Source organism: Zophobas morio, unplaced genomic scaffold (assembly GCF_036711695.1).
Source record: "Zophobas morio isolate AGI-343-1 ecotype UQ-CSIRO unplaced genomic scaffold, CSIRO_AGI_Zmor_V1 ptg000022l, whole genome shotgun sequence".
Taxonomy (NCBI): Eukaryota; Metazoa; Arthropoda; class Insecta; order Coleoptera; family Tenebrionidae; genus Zophobas; species Zophobas morio.
Genome location: NW_026972127.1, coordinates 3,205,926 through 3,226,175, shown reverse-complemented (window position 1 = coordinate 3,226,175; position 20,250 = coordinate 3,205,926). Strand labels below are relative to the sequence as shown.

Below are 20,250 nucleotides of genomic sequence, written 5' to 3'. Positions count from 1 at the left end.
CCTACAAAAATTTATCATTTTAAACGTGTTTTAAGTTTCTAAGAATAAAAAAATCATCACAATTGAGACGGGGGAGTTTATAATTTACCTTTTTTTCTTAATAAACATTGTATTCTTTGAAAAACACTATACTTAAAAATATGTCTTTAATTTCTTGTAAAAAATAGGTATTTTGCAGTTACGCTCTGCCCCGTTGGTTCACGACGACGAATAAAAAAAATCATCACAATTGAGATCGGGTGGGTGGGCGGGCTTACATTTTGCCTTTTTGTTTTAATATGTGTACTTTTTTTTTCACAACATGACACTTAAAACATGTTTAAAATGGAAAATTTGTCCAAGGAAATACGCTCTGCCTCATAATTGCAAAATGGATATTTCCTTGCAAAAATGTATCACTTTAGCCATGTTTTAAGTTTCTGGTTGTGAAAAGATGGCTATGCATATTTAAAAAAAGGTAAAATATAAACCCCGCCCACCCACCCTATATCAATTCTGATGATTTTTTTTATTCGTCGTAAGCCGAGGGGCGGAGCTTAATTGTAAAATCCTTATTTTTCTACGAAAAATTAGCATGTGAAATATGTTCTTAAGTAATCGTGTCATACAAAGAAAACAAAATGTATTAATTAAAAAATAAAAGCAAAAAAGAAGCCCCACCCATTTGTCTCGATCTCAACCGCGATGAATTTTTCATTCGTTGTCAGACCGAGGGGCGTAGCCTAATTGCAAAATCGATACTTTCCTACAAAAATTTACCATTTTAGACATATTTTACCTTTCTACAGCGTAGAAAATGATGGCAGCTATTTAAAGTATGAGGGTTTTGGTGAACAGCTTATTAAATGGTTAATATTAGTTGTGCTGTCAACCAGAAAAATGTCCCCCCTACTTCAGGGGATTTTCCTTCAAGTTGGCAGCACTGCACACTACCGCAATTTCATTGGTTGAAAACCAAACGTCAATGACACAACAGCGAACAGTAACGTCAGCGGGAAGTTTATAAATCGACTTAAGATCTGGCGTCCGCTGCGCTTCCTACAGCCATAACATTAATTAATGTCGAATTTTATTGTTGCAATTGATTCTAACCTCAAAAATTGTTACGGTCGTAGAGGGCGCAGCGGATGCCAGATCTTAGTTGGCCAACATTGATTTTTTTAATAATAAACTTAAAGTACCAGCAGATGAAGCTTGCCATTTTTCAGTACACCATCTGCCCTCCGCCCTTTTGCTCCTCTCCCTTATCGAGTGCTCAGTAAACTGTAATTGTTTCCTGTATGTGTTCATGTCGCATCTAGCAGGCATAGGCAAGGCGGATGGTACCATTGGTAGCAAATCTAGGGGAGATCCGTGCCAAACAGTACCAACCCCAGCGCTACACCACACTAGAGAAGTTGGACACTCCAGAGTGACAGTCTGGATGATACTAGTCAATTGTAGCACTAAAAACAACCTTTAAAAACACCAAAAACACACGATAAAAAATAGTACCGATATCGCGATGGTGGGGGCAGTTCTGGTACTCCAAAAGAGTGCTCTGCATAGGGTTACAAGCAGGAATTTCTTTTTTTTCTTTTTCATTCTCTTTTGTTTCCGTTTTCGTGGATTCACTTTGCGGCGACGTAATTAAATTAGTTTCAGCTACATTATTCAACATATAACCTAATTTTTTACAACATAAATGTGCCAAGCGCCTTGATAGGAGTTCAGATTGGACGAACTCCTCCAAATTCTGCAAACACAAAGGCAACAATAAACGTAAAATGCCGTCATCTGAACGCATTTTTTCCAACAGTTCTAGAATCCAAGTCAAAACTTCTTGTCTATCCATCAATCCTTCTTCATACATGTATTTAAGTAACTGTGTACAGTAAGTCCAGTGTCTCATTGCCAATTTTTGATCAGTTTCTGTGGTAGCAGCTTGAGTTAAGGAAGGCGCCGGGGGTGGTTTTTCACCCTGGGAATAGTAGTCTTGCAATTTTAAAAGTTGCTCTTTTAAAAATTTAAGTAAAGTTCCGGTCCACTCTACAACAATAACTTAAATTCAAGCCGCATTTTTTGAAAAATAAGTCATACCAGTGGTAGGGTCAGACATCTGCCTCTTCTTTATTTTTGCCTCAGACACAGCAACAGTATAAGCCAAACTCAATTTAATAAACCACGCTGCTCTCATCATAGGCACCTGATACTCACACAACATTATAAAAATCTCCTCTTTTTTATTAAAATTGGGGGCTTTCTTTGATAAATGCATCAACGGTTTATTCCCAGCTAAATCTTTAAACCAAGATTCAATAGCATTTTTTGTTCTTATAGTAGCTGGCCAGAAGTTATCTTTGTGATTAATCTGCTGCCTTTTGCGCCCCGAATCCGGCAACATACTCAGCTCCTCCTTCCTCTGGATGATCTCGTTGAAATAAGTCCCCACTTTGCTTGCAGAGACATTACAATTTCTAGCCGTCCCAAACTCGTCACTCAGATGGGTCATGGTTGGAAAACCATGTTTTACGTTGATGCTCGTCAACTCATCCTCTTTTTGCTTGGGTTCTTGTGGGTAGACATCCGGAGGGCCGATTCGGGGCTTTTTAAGCGGCCGCTTTTCGTACAGCAAACTGCTACTAAACATTGTTAAAGGCGGGTCTAACTCTGGGGGTGGATATTTATTGGTAAGTGGAATCGTCTCGGTGGCTAAGTCGGCTTCATTTTGCGAAATGAACTATTGTGTCCAAAACCATTGAGACGGGATTGGTAGTTTTGCTGAAAATGGGTCGTTAAAGCGGGGTTTATGGTTACAACACAATTGGTTTGTTAAAACAGAAGTCGTGTACAATGGGTATTTAGTGAGAAATTACCGGTTTAATGGAAAATTCGGTTTAAATGCACAACAATAAAACTTTCAAAGGCCAACACCAGCCATATTTTTTGTACTGACAGCAGGGAAGGAAAGTAACCACCAATTGTCACTAACTAAATATAAAAAACCCTAACTTGCTCCAGAAAAATCTACAATAATTGAAAATATTAAAAATGAAGGAGTCATTCGTAAATAAAAAATCGCGATTTAGTATTAAATGAAGTCTTCGTAGACATGTTTACACCCAAAACCTAAATTTATTCAAATAACTCGTAACGCCAGTCATGCCAACCTGCATAAACGTCAAATGTAGTAACCTTTTCCTTTTCCAATTTGTAGGTTACCTCAGAACCTTTATTTAACACGTGTAGTCGAAATAAACAAAGATGGGCAAAGCAAAGCGCCTAAAACCCTCGCAAATGGGCACCAAAGTCCCTCTGGACCAAGACATTGAAGATACAAAGTTCGCCAAGTCGAAAAACCGCAATAAAATCCGCCTTCGACAAGACGAAGAAGAACAAGTGAGTAATAAAAACGTGATTGTGGCTCAAATTACATTGTTTTTGTAGTTCGTGGACTCAAATTTGTCCCGGAAAATCTTATCAGTGGCTCGGGAACAACAACGCGAGTTGGACTCAAATTTTGGGCCCACGCCAGCTGAAGCCAGTTCTAGTAAAGCAAAAGCGCCTAAACTTGGAGATGAGGACTCTGAGTCTGAACAAGACGAGGAAGACACACTGGAACCTGATACCTTTTACGAAAATATTGAAATTAATGAGGAAGATGAGAAAGCGTTGGAGAAATTCATGAGTAACAATCCCGCTCCAAGACGGACTTTGGGCGATATTTTGGCCGAAAGATTGACTGAAGTGAAAACACATTTCACTGAAGATGGTTCTGTGAAAATGCAAGAGGTTGACCCCAGAGTGGAACAAATGTATCAAGGGGTTAGGGATGTGTTGAGGAAATACCGGAGTGGGAAGTTGCCCAAAGCTTTTAAAATTATCCCCAGCTTGAGGAACTGGGAGCAGATTTTATATATTACTGGTAACTGTCACACTTTTTATTAAACATTTAAGTATAAATTGGTAAATTTTAGATCCTCCAAGTTGGTCAGCTGCTGCTATGTATCAAGCCACGCGAATTTTTGCTTCAAATTTAAAAGAAAAAATGGCTCAGAGATTCTACAATTTGGTTTTGCTGCCTCGAATTCGTGATGATTTGGCCGAGTACAAAAGACTAAATTTCCACTTGTATCAAGCTTTGAAGAAAGCTTTGTTTAAGCCAGGGGGCTTCATGAAAGGAATTTTGTTGCCACTGTTGGAGAGTGGCGACTGTACGTTACGTGAAGCCATCATTATTGGGTCTGTTGTTGCCAGAAATTCTATCCCTATGCTCCACTCATCAGCTGCTATTTTAAAAATAGCTGAAATGGACTACACTGGTGCAAACTCGGTTTTCTTGAGGATATTTTTTGATAAAAGATATGCGCTCCCGTATAGAGTTGTGGATGCAGTAGTTTTTCACTTTTTGAGATTTGAGAGAGACCCAAGAGAAATGCCGGTACTGTGGCACCAGGCATTTTTAACCTTTGTACAAAGATACAAAGCCGATATTTCAAGCGACCAGAGAGACAGCTTATTGGAATTATTGAAAAAACAAACCCACCACTCCATCACCCCAGAAATCAGAAGAGAGCTCCAAAACGCAAAATGTAGAGACGCTGAAACAGCTGAACCCAAAATGGATTTTGATTAAAAACCCCTTAATTGTGATAAGTGTATTTAAAAAGATTACAACAGACTAATAAAAACTTAAAAAAATTGAAGAAATATGATACTTAAGTCACAGTCTAGGTTCAAGTCAATACAAGGTAAACACAATTTATTTCTTACTTACGGGGAACAACAATGACTACGTCGCCCTAATCTCGGTTCATCCAAACAATCACTTTCAGCAGCAAATAAGCAACCCCGAACCCTAAAAGAAACTTCTCTTTCTGCAACCTCCCCAAATTCTCCAACTCTAACGCCATCACCCGCCGATTCAGCTTGGCCATTTGTCGCCTCAGGTGTAAAATCTCCTCTGCCGGTGTTAACCTGTCGCCGCTGCCCCCAATAGGCGGCGTGCTCTCCCTCACCGACAAACTCAGATCGGAGTCGTCAAACGCCGGCTTTTTCTTTGGCTTAATAACTGGTATTTGCTCCAGCTCGGGATCGTCCATCTCCTCGAGCGTGGGAAACGGGTACTTGTCTAGCGTTAAAGTACGAGGCGGGGTCGCCACTCGGACGTCTCCGGGGTACGGCTCTGCTGGAAGGACCGAGTTATCGAAAACAATTTCTCGAGGGGGTGCCCTAGTTCCTACGTTCGTTGCATAACATGTTTAAAAGTCGAGCCATGCCTACTTACTTACCGATGTGCTGGTGCTGGCCTACAACTAGGATTCTCTCGGGGACTTGCATGTTGATGTTGTCCCTGTCCCACAGACCGGGGTTCCCGCCGTTCAAGTCAGTAGTGAAGCTGATCTTGTCGGGAACCTTCATTTTTTGATTGATTTCTACTTTGAAGTTTGCATCCGTCACGAATGCATCTTCAGTGTAGTGTGATGGACTCGCGTTTGCCGACATCTAAAAATAGGGTTGGCACGAGTGCAGGGCGTGGGGCCAAGTGTGTTCGTGAATTAACGGCTTAAAATACCTTTTTTGTGATTGTAGTTACGGCTGAGGGTGCTCCGAGGGCTATTTTTGCTAAGTTCGGTTTTATAACCACTGCTATTCGGACATTTTGAATTTGACATATGACATATGACATAACGCTGCCAACGAAGCGGGTCAAAAAACCCATGCATTTTAAACCTGGCCAATTTTCACGCAATTTTTTTATGTATCAAAAAACATCTACTTTTTAGGAAAAATGTTATTAATGAATAGCTGTAAAAAATCTTTAAATGAAACTAACAAAATTGGCGATTTTTTCAAACAAAGCACTCAACATGGACATAAAAATATTTTAGCGTACAAAAAAACTATACCTTTTAATAGTGTTCACTGTTTATATTGATACCAATGTAATTTATGCGATGACGTCATCAATTTTCTAGGTGAGATTAAACATCGAAGTAAGTGTATTTAGAGCAAAAATAATGTATGGTTTCAGTTAACCTGGAATTAATAAAGTGAGTATAAATGCATAAATAAATAATATAAATAGTTTAGTTACAGGAACTGCTATGTGTTTGTAGATACAGAAACCACAAAGTTGGACAAAGAGTGTATAAATCGAGTTATGGAAAAAATGTTAGTGTGCGAAGAAGGGTGAACTCCGTCCTGATCGTTATGTGACACAGGGGTGGTTATTAAAATATATCGCTACAAGGGGATCATTTCATTAAACCGCTAAGCGATATTAAAGCAAGTCTGCTCCTCGCAGTTAAAATAAAAACTCAGTTAATTAGGTTAGGTGCATATAATTATACCGAGTAGACCAAAAAATTGTTTTTTTGTAGTAGAGATGGGGATAATTTCATTTTGTGGCGTAATAAACGGCCTGGGGCGTAACTTAATAAGGAAACTCGGCGTTATATAAATTAAAATTACAACAATTAGTGGAAGTATTCAAACAAATTAAGAAGCGAAGCGCCGCGCCTGAAACAACACTGAAATCGGAATATTCAGGATATTAATAAGAAGGAGCTGGCTGTGCCTGTTACACGCTGTTCACTTGTTAATGGCTGAACGTGATGATGCATTGTTTTAATTGCTAGGTATCAAACTGAGTTGATTGTTTTAATAAATTTTACACGGTGGAATTTTAATAAACAGTAGCGCTAGTGAGGTTTTAGATTTTTTTTTGAATACCGGTAGCAGAGCGTAATGCAGGTGCTTTACCGACTAACAAGAAAAAATATTGGTTTTAATCGATCGATAAACCAACTCTGATTCCCACTTTTTTCGTGCACAGTTTTTAAGTGACACTTGAAGACAATGACATTTTCAAATAAAAAAAAAAATTCTATCAAGTAATCGAAAAAATGCCCTGGGGGCTGTTTTCCAGGGTGCTCGAGACAGACCGAGGGCTATTAACCGGCATTAAAGATAAATAAGGTCCGTTAAATAAATTGTTTTATTTTTGTGCAAGATCGACCGTCTTTATATAAATTTATGACTACGCCACTGGCTACCAAGGGCGCTCCGCAGGGGGTTCCTATATTACGCTCCAGCGTCCACTATTCAATTTACTCATAAGTGAATTGTCATTTGTTTTTATCGTCACCGATATATTAAGATGCTCGCAAAGAAGGATGGTGTTTTTATTTGTGTATTGTTTTTCAGAGCGAGGAGTTTTTTTCGGAAAGGAGGACGACGGGGAGGGCAATAATTGCGGAGTGATTACGTTCATATTTACAGAGCTTTTGCAGTAATCCGACTTTGATTGAAAGTAGGTAGAGCTTAGTTTCCTGTAACAGGTTTACGAGATTATAGCCGATAGCAGCTTTTCTTGTAAATGGCATGTTCAATAAAGGGTGCGAACATAGCCGATTAATCACTGCGGATTTGCATGTGTTTACGGTTTTTAATTCAGGAGGGGTATTTGGGTCGAGGAAGAGTCAGCCATTAGTGATTTATCTTGGAGGAGATATTCCATGTTGCAAATGAATTATGAAGAAATTAATCTGTTTATTTTGTAATATAATAATACTTGTACGAAAATTTATTATTATATTATTTTCTTGAGCATTAGATAAGTGAGGTATGTGTAAAGTGGGGATTTTGATTGATATGTAATTTCATCATTTCTTAACGTTTTGCAGCTTATAGAGTTATAGAATATAGGATCGCAGCTTAGGTTAGCTTAAGTCAAGTCATATCATCTCAGGTCAGGTCAGGTCATGTCAGGTCAGGTCAGGTTAAATCAAATCAAAAAATGGATAATGGCTTTGTAAGAAGTCAATGTTTTGATGTTTGATAATTTGGTTCTGTGAATTTCACATTAAAAAGTGGGTTTTGAGGTTAGAATAATTAATTAGCAATCTGATATATTTTTTTATAAGCAAATATGTAGATACACAAAAAACGGAAATATCAAAAAATAGAAAATTAAAAAATATAGAAACAGTATTTACACAAGATGAAATAGTGAAGACCAGAAGCATTAAAAAAAACTCCCAACGGAATAAAAACCAGAAACAGTTCCAAAAATGACGGTAAGAAGGCTCCGAAGAACTCGAAAAAATGGTTAAAAATCCCAGAATCAAATTTTTAAAAATATTAAACTTCAAAATTGAAAAATTCACTAGTAGATATTAAATTATTAACAACTAATTATTTGACTGTCTATTAAAGAATTCAAGAACCAGATCTCATTTTTTACATACGAACCATTCTTTTTTCACAAAATTTCGAAATCTCTTAATATCGCATTTATTGTTTTTCTTTTTACGTATGTTTGAGATGTATCAATATAAGTTTTTTATTGTATTTCAAATTTGACTCGCTATATTATGTGTAAAATCATACATATATTGGCTTCAATAAATATTTAATATTTAATAATTGAAACAAATCAGAATTACGAAGTTAAATCTTCAACTTTGAAGTTTAATATTTTCAAAAATTTGGTTTAAGGAATTTTTTTAACCATTTTTTCGAATTCTTTAGTCGTTTTAACAACATACCTCGAGCTTATCTGTCATTTTTGGAACAGCCTGTATATGTAGATCATATTAAAAGAGTGTTAATTAATTAATTGTTTTTATTTTTTATTATTTATTTACATTTTTATGATTTATTTTAGAAGCTCCGCTTCAACTTTGGAATTTTGACGATTTTAGAATTTTTGGGTTTTCCAATTTTTCGATTTGATTCGTTTTTCTTCTCCAAGTTCCAAGATTTTTAGTTTTTCAGTGTTTTAATTTTTTGATTTTTCGACTTTTCGAATCAAAAAAATTGGAAAAATTGCAAAATTGTAAAGCTGAAAAATCAAAAATGAAAAAACCAAAAATTATTAAAATATAAAAATTGGAAATCGAGAACTTGAAAATTGAAGAGACGAAAACTGAAAAATCGAAAAAGCCAAAATTAAGAAACAGAAGAAATTAAAGTTGAAAACACCCAAAATTATGAAGTGGAAGGTGGAAAAATTGAAAAATGAAAGAAAATGGAAAAACAATTTTAGATTTTTAATTTTTCGTTTCACACTTTTTGATTTACAATTTTTCTAGCCTTCATTGTAATAATAATACTTTTAAGTTTTTTTCACATTTTCAATTTTACTATTTTACAGTTTTTCCAATTAATTGATTTTAAAACTTTCTCATTTATTCGATTAATCAATTTTTTGATTTTTGAATTAATAATTTTTTAATTTCTCGGTATTTAATTTTTCAATTTTTCGATCTTCCAATGTTACTGTTTTTCGACTTTGGAATTTTGACGAATTCTGTAATTTTACGATTTTCCAGCATTGGATTTTCCAATTTTTCGATTCGATTCGTTTTTTTTTTATTCCAATTTTCCGATTCATTCATTTTTTCGATTTTGTAATTTCTCGTTTTTTCAATTTCCTAATTTTCCAACTTTTCGAAACAAAAAAATGGAAAAACTGAAAACTCAAAAATGAAAATCGAGAAAAAATATAAATTGGAAATCAAAGAAATTGGAAAAAAACCCAAAGCTTGAAAATTTGAAAAATTGAATAAACAAAAGATTGTAAAATCGAAAGAAACATTGAAAAAATAAAGGAAGGAAAAAAAACGAAAAATTGTGACAAAATTGAGTGAACGAAAAATTGGAAAACTGAAAAATTGAAAAAGCCAAAATTAAGAAACCGAAACACTGAATGGTGGAAAAATTGAAAAACGGAAGAAAATGAAAAAAACAATTTTAGATTTTTTGATTTACAATTTTTCTAGTTTTCATGGTAAGTATGTAATAATAATAATTTCTAAAAAATTTTTCACATTTTCAATTTTATTATTTTACATTTTTTCCATTTGTCAATTACATATTTGATTTTAAAACTTATTACTTATTCTTATTTATTATGACATTTTTATGATTTATTTTAGAAGCTCGAGAAGGATGTTTTGGAAATTTTAGTAAAATGTGAATTGAAATTTATTTACTCATTCCGCCTGGTACGTCGATGACGTTAAATTGAAAAATTATCACGTGAATTTTCGTGAAACTAATTTTGGCAAATGAGATATCCTCTAAGAAAAGAGAGGGTGGGTGGGCGGGGCTAGTTCCTGCCAAGATAAGAGTGATTTTGGCAAATGAGATACCCTCTAAGAAAAGAGAGGGCGGGCGGGTGGGGCTAGTACCTGCTAAGATAAGACTGATTTTAATAAATGACGTATCTTCTAAGAAATTTAACTAAATTATTATAAGGAAAGACACTAGAGGCTCCAAAGGTGGGATTTATTCGGCAAAATTTTTTATTTCCTAAATTTTTCGTTTGGGTTTATTTTCTTTATTTTTTAAATTTTTCGGTTTTTCAATTTTTAGGTTTAATTTTTCGTTTCTTCAATTTTAATTTTTGATTTACAGATTTTCTAATTTTCGTTGTAAATATGTATTATGTAATAACAATTTTTAAAATTTTCACTCTTTCAGTGTTACTATTTTAGAATTTTTCCATTTCTCAGTTATTTCATTTTAAAACTTTTTCATTTATTCGATTTTTCAGTTTTTTGATTTTTGAATTTCTCGATATTTAATTTTTCAATTTTTCGATCTTTTCAACTTTGGAATTTTGACGATTTTAGAATTTTTGGGTTTTCCAATTTTTCGATTTGATTCGTTTTTCCTCTCCAATTTTTCGATTTTAAGTTTCTCGATTTTTTCAATGTATTAATTTTTTGATTTTTCAACTTTTCGAATAAAAAAAATGGAAAAATTGCAAAATTGTAAAACTGAAAAATCAAAAATGAAAAAACCAAAAATTATTAAAACATAAAAATTGGAAATCGAGAACTTGAAAATTGAAGAAACGAAAAACTGAAAAATCCAAACACCAACAGTTGACAAACTTAAAAATTAAAATATTGAAAATCGGATAATTGCGAAATCAAAAAATTTGCAAAACTGAAAAATTAAAAAATTGAAAAATCAAAGATTGAAAATATGAAAAATTGAATAAACGAAAAATTGTGACAAAATTGGGGAAACGAAAAACTGAAAAATCGAAAAAGCCAAAATTAAGAAACTGAAAAAATTAAAGTTGAAAAAACCCAAAATTATGAAGTGGAAGGTGGAAAAATTGAAAAATGAAAGAAAATGGAAAAACAATTCTAGATTTTTAATTTTTCGTTTCTCACTTTTTGATTTACAATTTTTCTAGTCTTCATTGCAATAATAATAATTTTAAAATTGTTTCACATTTTCAATTTTACTATTTTACATTTTTTGCAATTGTCAGTTAATTGATTTTAAAACTTTCTCATTTATTCGATTATTCAATTTTTTTATTTTTGATTTTTGAATTAATAATTTTTTAATTTCTCGGTATTTAATTTTTCAATTTTTCGATCTTCCAATGAAACTGAAAACTCAAAAATGGAAAACGAGAAAAAAAGGGATTTTTTTAAACATTTTTTCGAGTTTTTCATTGGTTTCTCAACAGCGTATCATCGAGTTTATCTATGATTTTTTGACCACCCGGTAGAAGAAGATGAAATAATAAAATACAGGGGTTCTACAGGGTGCTGAAAAAATCAGGTACCAACTCTAGAACACGTGGTTGAGGACTGTTTAAATTACAAAATCTATAAAACAGAAACATTTAAAAGTTTAAAAGTCAGAAAACTGAAACATTTAAAAATGAAAACTCGAAAAAACCACCTAAAATTGAAGAAACAAAAAAATACAAAATTGTAAACTGAAAAATTGAAAAAATTGAGATTAAACAAAAAAAAATTATAAAATTGTAATATTGAAGAATTAAGAAATTGTAAGAATGAAGAAAATAAAAACCGAAACCAAAAATCAATGACAATTAAAAATTTGAGGAAATGAAAAATGAAAAATTCAAAAACTGAAAATTTAAGATTTGCAATTTCATGAGTTTTCAATTTTTAATTTTTGAAATTTTAGATTTAATCAATCTTTCATTTCCTCAATTCTTCGCTTCGGTTTATTTTGTCAGTGTTTCGATTTTATAATATTTTGTTTTTCAGTTTTGATATTTTTAATTTTTCGATTTCGATTTTTTTCTTTCTTCAATTTTTAGATTTTGCAATATTTCGATTTACCATTTCGATTTGCGATTTTTGGTTTTGGTGTTTTATTTTATTTATTTTTACAATTTCTAAATTTATTAATGTTCTCTCAATTTTATATATTTTTTTGTTGGATCTCAATTTTTCGAATTTTTCGATTTAAAATTTTTTATTTTTGTTTTATTTCCTCAACTATAGATTTTTTTTTCGAGTTTTCATTTTAAAATGTTTCAGTTTTCCGACTTTCTAACTTTTAGATGTTTCAGTTGTTCGATTTGCAATTTCTTGAGTTAATTTTTTGATTTTCAATTTTTTATTTTTTGTGTTTCCTCAATTTTAGTTTTTTCTTCGAGTTTTCATTTTTAAATGTTTCAGTTTTCCAAGTTTTAGATGTCCCAGTTTTTCAATTTGCAATTTCATGAGTTTTCAATTTTTAATTTTTCAATTTTTAGATTTTTCAGTTTTTCATTTCTTCAATTTTTTCGATTATTCGGTTTTTCAATGTTTAGATTTTATTATAATTTTTTGCTTTTTCAACTTTAATATTTAAAATTTTTCGATTTCGATATTTCAATTTTGTATTTTTTTCAATCTTTGGATTTTGCAATATTTCGTTTTAAAATTTCTGGAATTTTCAATTTTTAAATTTTCAGTTTTTGAATCTTTAATTTTTCATTTCCTCGAATTTTCAATTTGGGATTTTTGGTTTTGCTTTTTATTTTCGTCATTCCTACAATTTCTTAATTCTTCAATGTTCCAATTTTATATTTTTTTTTGTTTAATCTCAATTTTTTCAATTTTTCAGTTTACAATTTTGTATTTTTTTGTTTCTTCAATTTCGGGTGGTTTTTACCAGTTTTCATTTTTAAATGTTTAGATTTCCGACTTTTAAACTTTTAGATGTTTCAGTTTATAGATTTTGTAATTTTTTGATTTGCAATTTCATGAGTTTTCAATTTTTAATTTTTGAAATTTTGGATTTTTCAATTTTTCATTTTCTCAATTTTCGCTTCGGTTTATTTTTTCAGTGATTCGATGTTTCAATGTTTCGATTTCGATTTTCAATTTTTTGTTTTTATATTTTTTAAATTTCAATTTTTTTAAATTTAATTTTTTATTTCTTCAAAGTTTCGATTTTGGATTTTTAGTTTCGGTTGTTTATATTATTTTTTTTACAATTTTACAATTACAATTTTTCAATATTCCAATTTTTTATTATTTTTTTTTGTTCAGTCTCAATTTTTTTTTACACTTTTTCGTTTTTTTTTGTTTCTTCAATTTTAAGAGCTTTTTTTGAGTTTTCATTTTTAAATGTTTCAGTTTTTCCCACTTTCCAACTTTTAGATGTTTCAGTTTTTAGATTTTGCAATTTCTCGAGTTTTCAATTTATCAATTTTCAGATTTTTCCATTTAAAAAAAAGAGAAAAAATAATTTAAAAAATTCTGGGCCCAAATGTAGAAAATATAGCCCTTCATAATTTAACTTTTATTTTCAATATTTCACCATATTTTAATTCACCACTTGGTGTTGAATACATGAAATCAATTAAACTTCCATTATTCAAAATGACTGTGTTTTTTTTTAAATCGTCGATAGCCAAGGGAACGGAATTTAATTGCAAAATCGTTATTATTTCTTTACAAGAAATTACCATGTAAGACATGTTTTTGAGTATCGTGTTATTAAAAAAATAATATGTATATTAAGAAAAAATTAAAGGCAAAGACTATTCAGCAAAATTTTGGCGTGACGTCAATTTTGATTAACGTTAATAATTTATACTTAGAATTTTCTCACGGACTTTACAGAACAATTTTTTAAATTAGCAGAAAATACCAAATGATAAACAATTTTTAAAACACTTTTACATTTTTGAACTTTATTTTACGAAAACCCAACACGAACAGGATACAGGAAGAGAATTCAAAAGGAAAGTTGTAGGAGGGCTTGGTGTATTTAACACATCAAAGCTCTTCCTAGAAAAGCAACAGACAGATTATGTCGAGGTCTGTAAATCGGTGTTAATTTTTTCAAATACACATTTACATATATACAACTTTCATGCATTTGCCTACAACCAAAATGAGAAGACATTTGCCCTACGATTCGCTCTTTAGTGATGAAAAACGTGTCCTGTGCCCTTCGCCTTTGATTAAGCTAATAGAATTCAGGCCCTTTTCATCGGCGGCGATATGGTTATAAGAACGCCGTTATTAGATTCGGTTTAGAATTCATTAGTCGGCTGGCAAAACACAACAGTAAAATCTCGCCTTAATAACTCTTTAATGTGACAATCTATCACACACCCCCGTCTCGTTCGCCCTCCCCGACGCAAGAAAATCCTTGCATAAGCCCAGAACTAACAAACACGTCCGTCAAATAATTTAATTAAAATCAGATCGAGAGGGGCAGTTTTTAATTTCGACTCTTCTAACACTGTAAACAGTCATGAATGGATTACGCGGATTAAGTCTGTCGATATAAACGATGTCAATGAATAACGGCGAGTTAATCCGGGAAAATCGATACGTGGGGTCGCAGCTTAAGCAGAAAATGTCGAAAATCGAAGAGCCGAGCGATAATCGAAGCGGTAATTACTACAATATCCTTTTCTTTGACGGAGCGTTCGAAACCGACTTGTAAAGATTTCAATATCGCCTCTCATTTGTTAGATCGAATTGCTACAATGGAAGACTATTAAATACAGGCCGACATTGTGAGCGATAATGTTGTTTTGTTGGAGAGCTGCATATGCTCTACTTGAATTTTTCGATTTAAATACAATGATACTAATTTGTCCGGTGCGTTAAGCAGAACTGGGCTATCTACAACAGGTGGCCGTCGAAATTAAAGCGGAGAGGAAGTTACAAAAAAATTGATGGAAGCGAAGAGTTACGGCCGGACGAATTTTACACTAATTAAGATCAAACTTTGACTTTTTCAGGGCTTATCTACACTGAAATCGACATGAAACTGAATGGAAATTTATTTTTTCTAGAGACAAAAAATGTTGTCTACGGAGATCATCGTTTTCTACGTAGCGATCTGTGTAGTTAAATAATATGGCTGCATTAATATGTATTAATGCAGCCATTTGGACACTAAGTAGGGTAAAGTCAGGAGAGTTGGACCAGTGGGAGAGACGGTCCATTAGCAATAACTCTGAATCTATTGCAACAATTTAAATTTCCCGCGAAATACAGTTGCATTTATCTGTATTCATGTCGGGACATGTGAAAATACTTTTGTTTCAATTAAGCGTCTTGCGTTATTCAACATTAAAATTTTCTTGCGGGCCTGAAATTTCAGCCGCTTAGTTTGCGATAACGTTTGTTGGAAGTCTGGTAAGTTTGCATATAAAAGTTATAGATAGTGCAATTAATAGAAGCTTTGTCTTTGATTTTAACCTCACTTTACGTGATTTTGTCACCTAGTTGTGCCGCAATGTAGTGGTCCATCTGTCCTAACATAAAAGGATAGATGGTCCAACGGTGTGACGGAGAGATAGACTTATGTTCCATTTTTTAGAAAATGCCAAGCAATTACACACGAAAAACCAACGCAAGGTAGATTTGTATTGCATCTCTATGGCTATTAATTTTTAGCTATAACGGGCAAAATATGGTTGGCTTCTTTTTTGGATTCAATAATGTGTACTATGCAAAAGATGGTTACACGAGGGATGTACGAGCTATGAGACCATTTGTCAAACCTGTGGAAAGACTATTAACAAAAAGAAAAAGTAAAAATTTGGTGGTTTATCTAGCACACCTAAAATGGTCCGACTGTCCTACCCTTGACAGGATAGTTGGACCGTTGCAAGCGTTTACCATTTTTTTTTTGATGGATTATCATATTGTGTTGGAACAAAAAAATTACTTGTACCTTAAAGAATAAATGTTCAGCTATGTTCTTGTAAATTTTATAATTTTTTAAGTTGTTAAATAAAAGAATTATAGTGAGTTATTTAAAAGGTGGTCCAACTCTCCTGACTTTACCCTATGTACTTAGTGTCCAAAGTTCACGTAAAATATCGTTGTATTTTAGAAGTCTACTACCATTTAAGCAAACAAATATATGTATAATAACTAAGATAAAATAAGAATTATAATATTCAGAACATTTTTCTGTTGTGATATTTTTTCGATGTATAAATATAAATAAACACTTGAGCGTCAAATTGCTATTACCAAATATTGAAGGACAAGGGTTGTTAGAGATGGATTATTTTAAGTTCAACTTGGTGAGTCAACAGAATCTGACAACGGACTGTCAGTCAGTAGCGTAACATGCACACTTCAGAAGGGGGTGGTTTTTAAATTAATTTTTTTAAATCACAAACAATAACACAGGGAAACATACAATTAAGTGAACTGGTCACTGTTAGACACTAAACTAAAGAGGGACAGGTAGAAAAGTTAACTATGACAGAGAAACGATGACGGACGCCTCTGAGGATACGCCCATTCGAAAATACTGGATATGTTTCATTGACTTCAGGAACGAGGGAAGTTCTGTCGAAACAACTTTCGTCCAATTTTTTTCATAGTCTTCTTGGAAACTTAAAACATGCTTAAAACAGGAAAAATGGATTTTGCAATTACTCAGTCTGACAACGAATGGAAAATTCATCATGATTGAGATCCAGACGGATGGGTGGGGCTTATATATTTTTTTACCTAATACATACAGTTCTTTGACCAACACCATCACTGAAGAACATGTTTCACATGGTAATTTTTTAGAAAAATAAGGAATTTGCAATTAAGCTCCGCCCCTCTTGACTAACGACGAACAAAGAAAAATCGTTGCAATTGAGAAAGGGTGGGTGGGTGGGGCTTATCTTTAATATTTTTTTCTTCTTAATATGCTTAGTCTTTTCTTCACAACAAGAAACTGACAACATGTAAAAATGGTAAATTTTATCCCCCACACTTCTCTACAAATTTACTCTTTTAAACACATTTTCAGTTTCTTGTCGTGAAAATAAAACTAGGTGCACATATTAAGAAAAAAATGGCAAAATACAAACCCCGCCCACCCGCCCTCATCTCAATTGTGATGAATTTTCTTATTCGTCGTGAGTTGAAGGGAGGAGCTTAACTGAAAAGTCGATGTTTCGCGACAAAAATTTATCATCGTAAATGTTTTAAATATATTTTCGTGAAAAGATTGTTACATATATTCCGAAATAAGGCAAAATCGACAAATCGAGAAATCGAAACTCCAGAATTTAAAAAATTGAATAATAGAAATATCAAAAAATGGGCAAATCGAAAAATTGGCAAACTTAGAACTAAAAAATCGAAAAATGGAGAAAGTCTAGGAGACAATTTAAAAATTGAAAAATTGATAAATCGAGAATTGAACAATCAAAACATCGAAACATCTGAATTCGATAAATCGAGAAATTGAAAAATTGAAATATAGAAAAACTGAAAACTCGAGAAATCGAAAGATCTAGAATTTTAAAAATTGAAAAATTAAAACATCGAAAAGTCGAAAATTTGAGAAATCGAAGTATAAAACAGTCGAAAAATTGAAAAATCCAAAAAGTAAAAAATCCAGGAGTCCAAAAATCGAATGTGACCCAATTTCTGAAATGATAAGTGTTAAGTCAAATTATATTTTGACTTTTTTTCGTAGTCTTCTTTTCGCAACATGAAACTTAAAACATGTTTAAAACAGGAAACATGGATTTTGCAATTAGGCTCCGCCCCTCAGTCTGACAACGAATGGAAAATTCATCACGTTGAGATCCAGACGGATGGGTGGGGCTTATCTTTTTTTTACTTAATACATATAGTTGTTTAAGCAACACCATCACTGAAGAACATGTTTCACATGGTAATTCTTGTAAAAAAATACGGATTTCGCAATTAAGCTCCGCCCCTTTTGACTAACGACGAGCAAAGAAAAATTGTCACAATTGAGATAGGGTGGGTGGGTGGGGCTTATATTTTGCATTATTTTCTTCTAAATATATATAGTCTTTTCTTCACAACAAGAAACTGAAAACATGTTAAAATGGTAAATTTTATTCTCCACACTTCTCTAAAAATTTACCCTTTTAAACACATTTTCAGTTTCTTGTCTTGAAAAGAAAACTAGTTACATATATTAAGAGAAAAAAGGCAAAATACAAAACCCGCCCACCCGCCCATCTCAATTGTGATGAATTTTTCATTCGTTGTTAGATCGAGGGGCGGAGCTTAATTGTAAAGTCGATGTTTCGCGACAAAAATTTATCATCGTGAACGTTTTAAATATATTTTCATGAAAAGATTGTTACGTATATCCCGAAATAAGGCAAAATCGACAAATCGAGAAATCAAAACTCCAGAATTTAAAAAATTGAAAAATCGAAATATCAAAAAATGGGCAAATCGAAAAATTGACAAACCCAAAACTAAAAAATCGAAAAATCGAGAAAGCCGAGGAGAAAATTTAAAAATTGAAAAACTGATAAATCGAGAATTGAACAATCAAAACATCGAAACATCTGAATTCGATAAATGGACAAATTGAAAAATTGAAAAATTTTAAGAAAGAAAAATTGGCAAAGCCGAAAATTGATAAATTCGGAAAATTGAAAAATTGAAATATAGAAGAACTGAAAACTCGAGAAATCTATAGATCTAGAATTTTAAAAATTGAAAAATTAAAACATCGAAAAATTGAAAAATTGAGAAATCGAAGTATGTATAAAACAGTCGAAAAATTGAAAAATTTAAAGTTTAATGAATAATTGAAAAATCTAAAGTTTAACGAAAAATTGAAAATCCGAAAAGTAAAAAATCCAGGAGTCGAAAAAACGTAAGTCGAAAAATCGAATGTGACCCAATTTCTGAAGTGATAATGTTAATTCCAATTATATTTTGCTTTTTTTTCGTAGTTTTCTTTTCGCAACAAGAAACTTAAAGCATGTTTAAAATAGGAAGTATGGATTTTGCAATTACGCTCCGCCCCTTAGTCTGTCAACGAATGGAAAATTCATCTCGTTGAGATCCAGAGGGATGGGTGGGGTTTATCTTTTTTTTTTTACTTAATACATATAGTTGTTTGAGCAACACTATCACTGAAGAACATGTTTCACATGGTAATTCTTGTAGAAAAATACGGATTTTGCAATTAAGCTCGGCCCCTCTTGACCAACGACGAACAAAGAAAAATCGTCACAATTTAGATAGGGTGGGTGGGTGAGGCTTACGTTTTGTTTTTTTTTCTTCTTAATATACATAGTGTTTTCTTCAAACAAAAAACTGAAAACATGTTTAAAATGGTAAATTATATCCCCCACACTTCTCTACAAATTTACCCTTTTAAACAAATTTTCAGTTTCTTGTCGTGAAAATAAAACTAGGTACACATATTAAAAAAAAAGGCAAAATACAAACCCCGCCCACCCGCCCTTGTCTCAATTGTGATGAATTTTTTATTTGTTGTCAGATCGAGGGGAGGAGCTTAACTGCAAAGTCGATGTTTCGCGACAAAAATTTATCATCGTAAACGTTTTAAATATATTTTCGTGAAAAGATTGTTACGTATATCCCGAAATAAGGCAAAATCGACAAATCGAGAAATCGAAAAATTGAAAAATTGGAAAATTTTAAGAAAGAAAAATTGGAAAAGCCGAAAATTTAAAAATTCGGAAAATTGAAAAATTGAAATATAGAAGAACTGAAAACTCGAGAAATCGAAAGATCTAGAATTTTAAAAATTGAAAAATTAAAACATCGAAAAGTAGAAAATTTGAGAAATCGAAGTATAAAACAGTCGAAAAATTGAAAAATCTTAAGTTTAAGGAAAAATTGAAAATCCAAAAAGTAAAAAATCCAGGAGTCCAAAAATCGTGAAGTCGAAAAATCGAATATGACCCAATTTCTGAAATGATAACGTTAATTCAAATTATATTTTGCGTTTTTTTGTAGTCTTCTTTTCGCAACAAGAAACTTAAAACATGTTTAAAACAGGAAACATGGATGTTGCAATTAGGCTCCGCCCCTCAGTCTGACAACGAATGGAAAATTCTTCACGTTGAGATCCAGACGGATGGGTGGGGCTTATCTTATTTTTACTTAATACATATAGTTGTTTGAGCAACAACATCACTGAAGAACATGTTTCACATGGTAATTATTGTAGAAAAATACGGATTTTGCAATTAAGCTCCGC

The 20,250-nt window shown here is 32.5% G+C and overlaps 3 protein-coding genes across 3 annotated transcripts in view; 1 reads left to right on the top strand and 2 right to left on the bottom strand.

The window, feature by feature from the left end:
• Positions 1-2,936, bottom strand: part of LOC135133793 (mediator of RNA polymerase II transcription subunit 12) — a 41,996-nt gene extending 39,060 nt beyond the window's left edge. The window contains exons 1-3 of the mRNA XM_064062313.1: positions 2,080-2,936; positions 1,495-2,028; positions 1,182-1,445 (exon numbers count right to left, since the gene is read on the bottom strand). Of these exons, the coding sequence (XP_063918383.1) occupies positions 1,182-1,445; positions 1,495-2,028; positions 2,080-2,629 (1,348 nt within the window). The 5' untranslated portion in view covers positions 2,630-2,936. The remainder of the gene's footprint in view (positions 1-1,181; positions 1,446-1,494; positions 2,029-2,079) is intronic.
• Positions 2,937-3,160: 224 nt separating this feature from the next.
• On the top strand, positions 3,161-4,689 carry LOC135133555 (bystin). The gene is made up of 3 exons (XM_064062009.1): positions 3,161-3,378; positions 3,427-3,904; positions 3,957-4,689. Exons 1-3 carry the CDS (start codon positions 3,244-3,246, stop codon positions 4,613-4,615), a joined length of 1,272 nt encoding a protein of 423 aa, XP_063918079.1. The 5' UTR covers positions 3,161-3,243; the 3' UTR covers positions 4,616-4,689.
• LOC135133556 (transport and Golgi organization protein 11) lies at positions 4,623-5,662 on the bottom strand. The gene is made up of 3 exons (XM_064062010.1): positions 5,555-5,662; positions 5,271-5,484; positions 4,623-5,218 (listed from the first exon to the last, which is right to left on the bottom strand). Exons 2-3 carry the CDS (start codon positions 5,482-5,484, stop codon positions 4,782-4,784), a joined length of 651 nt encoding a protein of 216 aa, XP_063918080.1. The 5' UTR covers positions 5,555-5,662; the 3' UTR covers positions 4,623-4,781.
• Between the last annotated feature and the right edge of the window lie 14,588 nt (positions 5,663-20,250).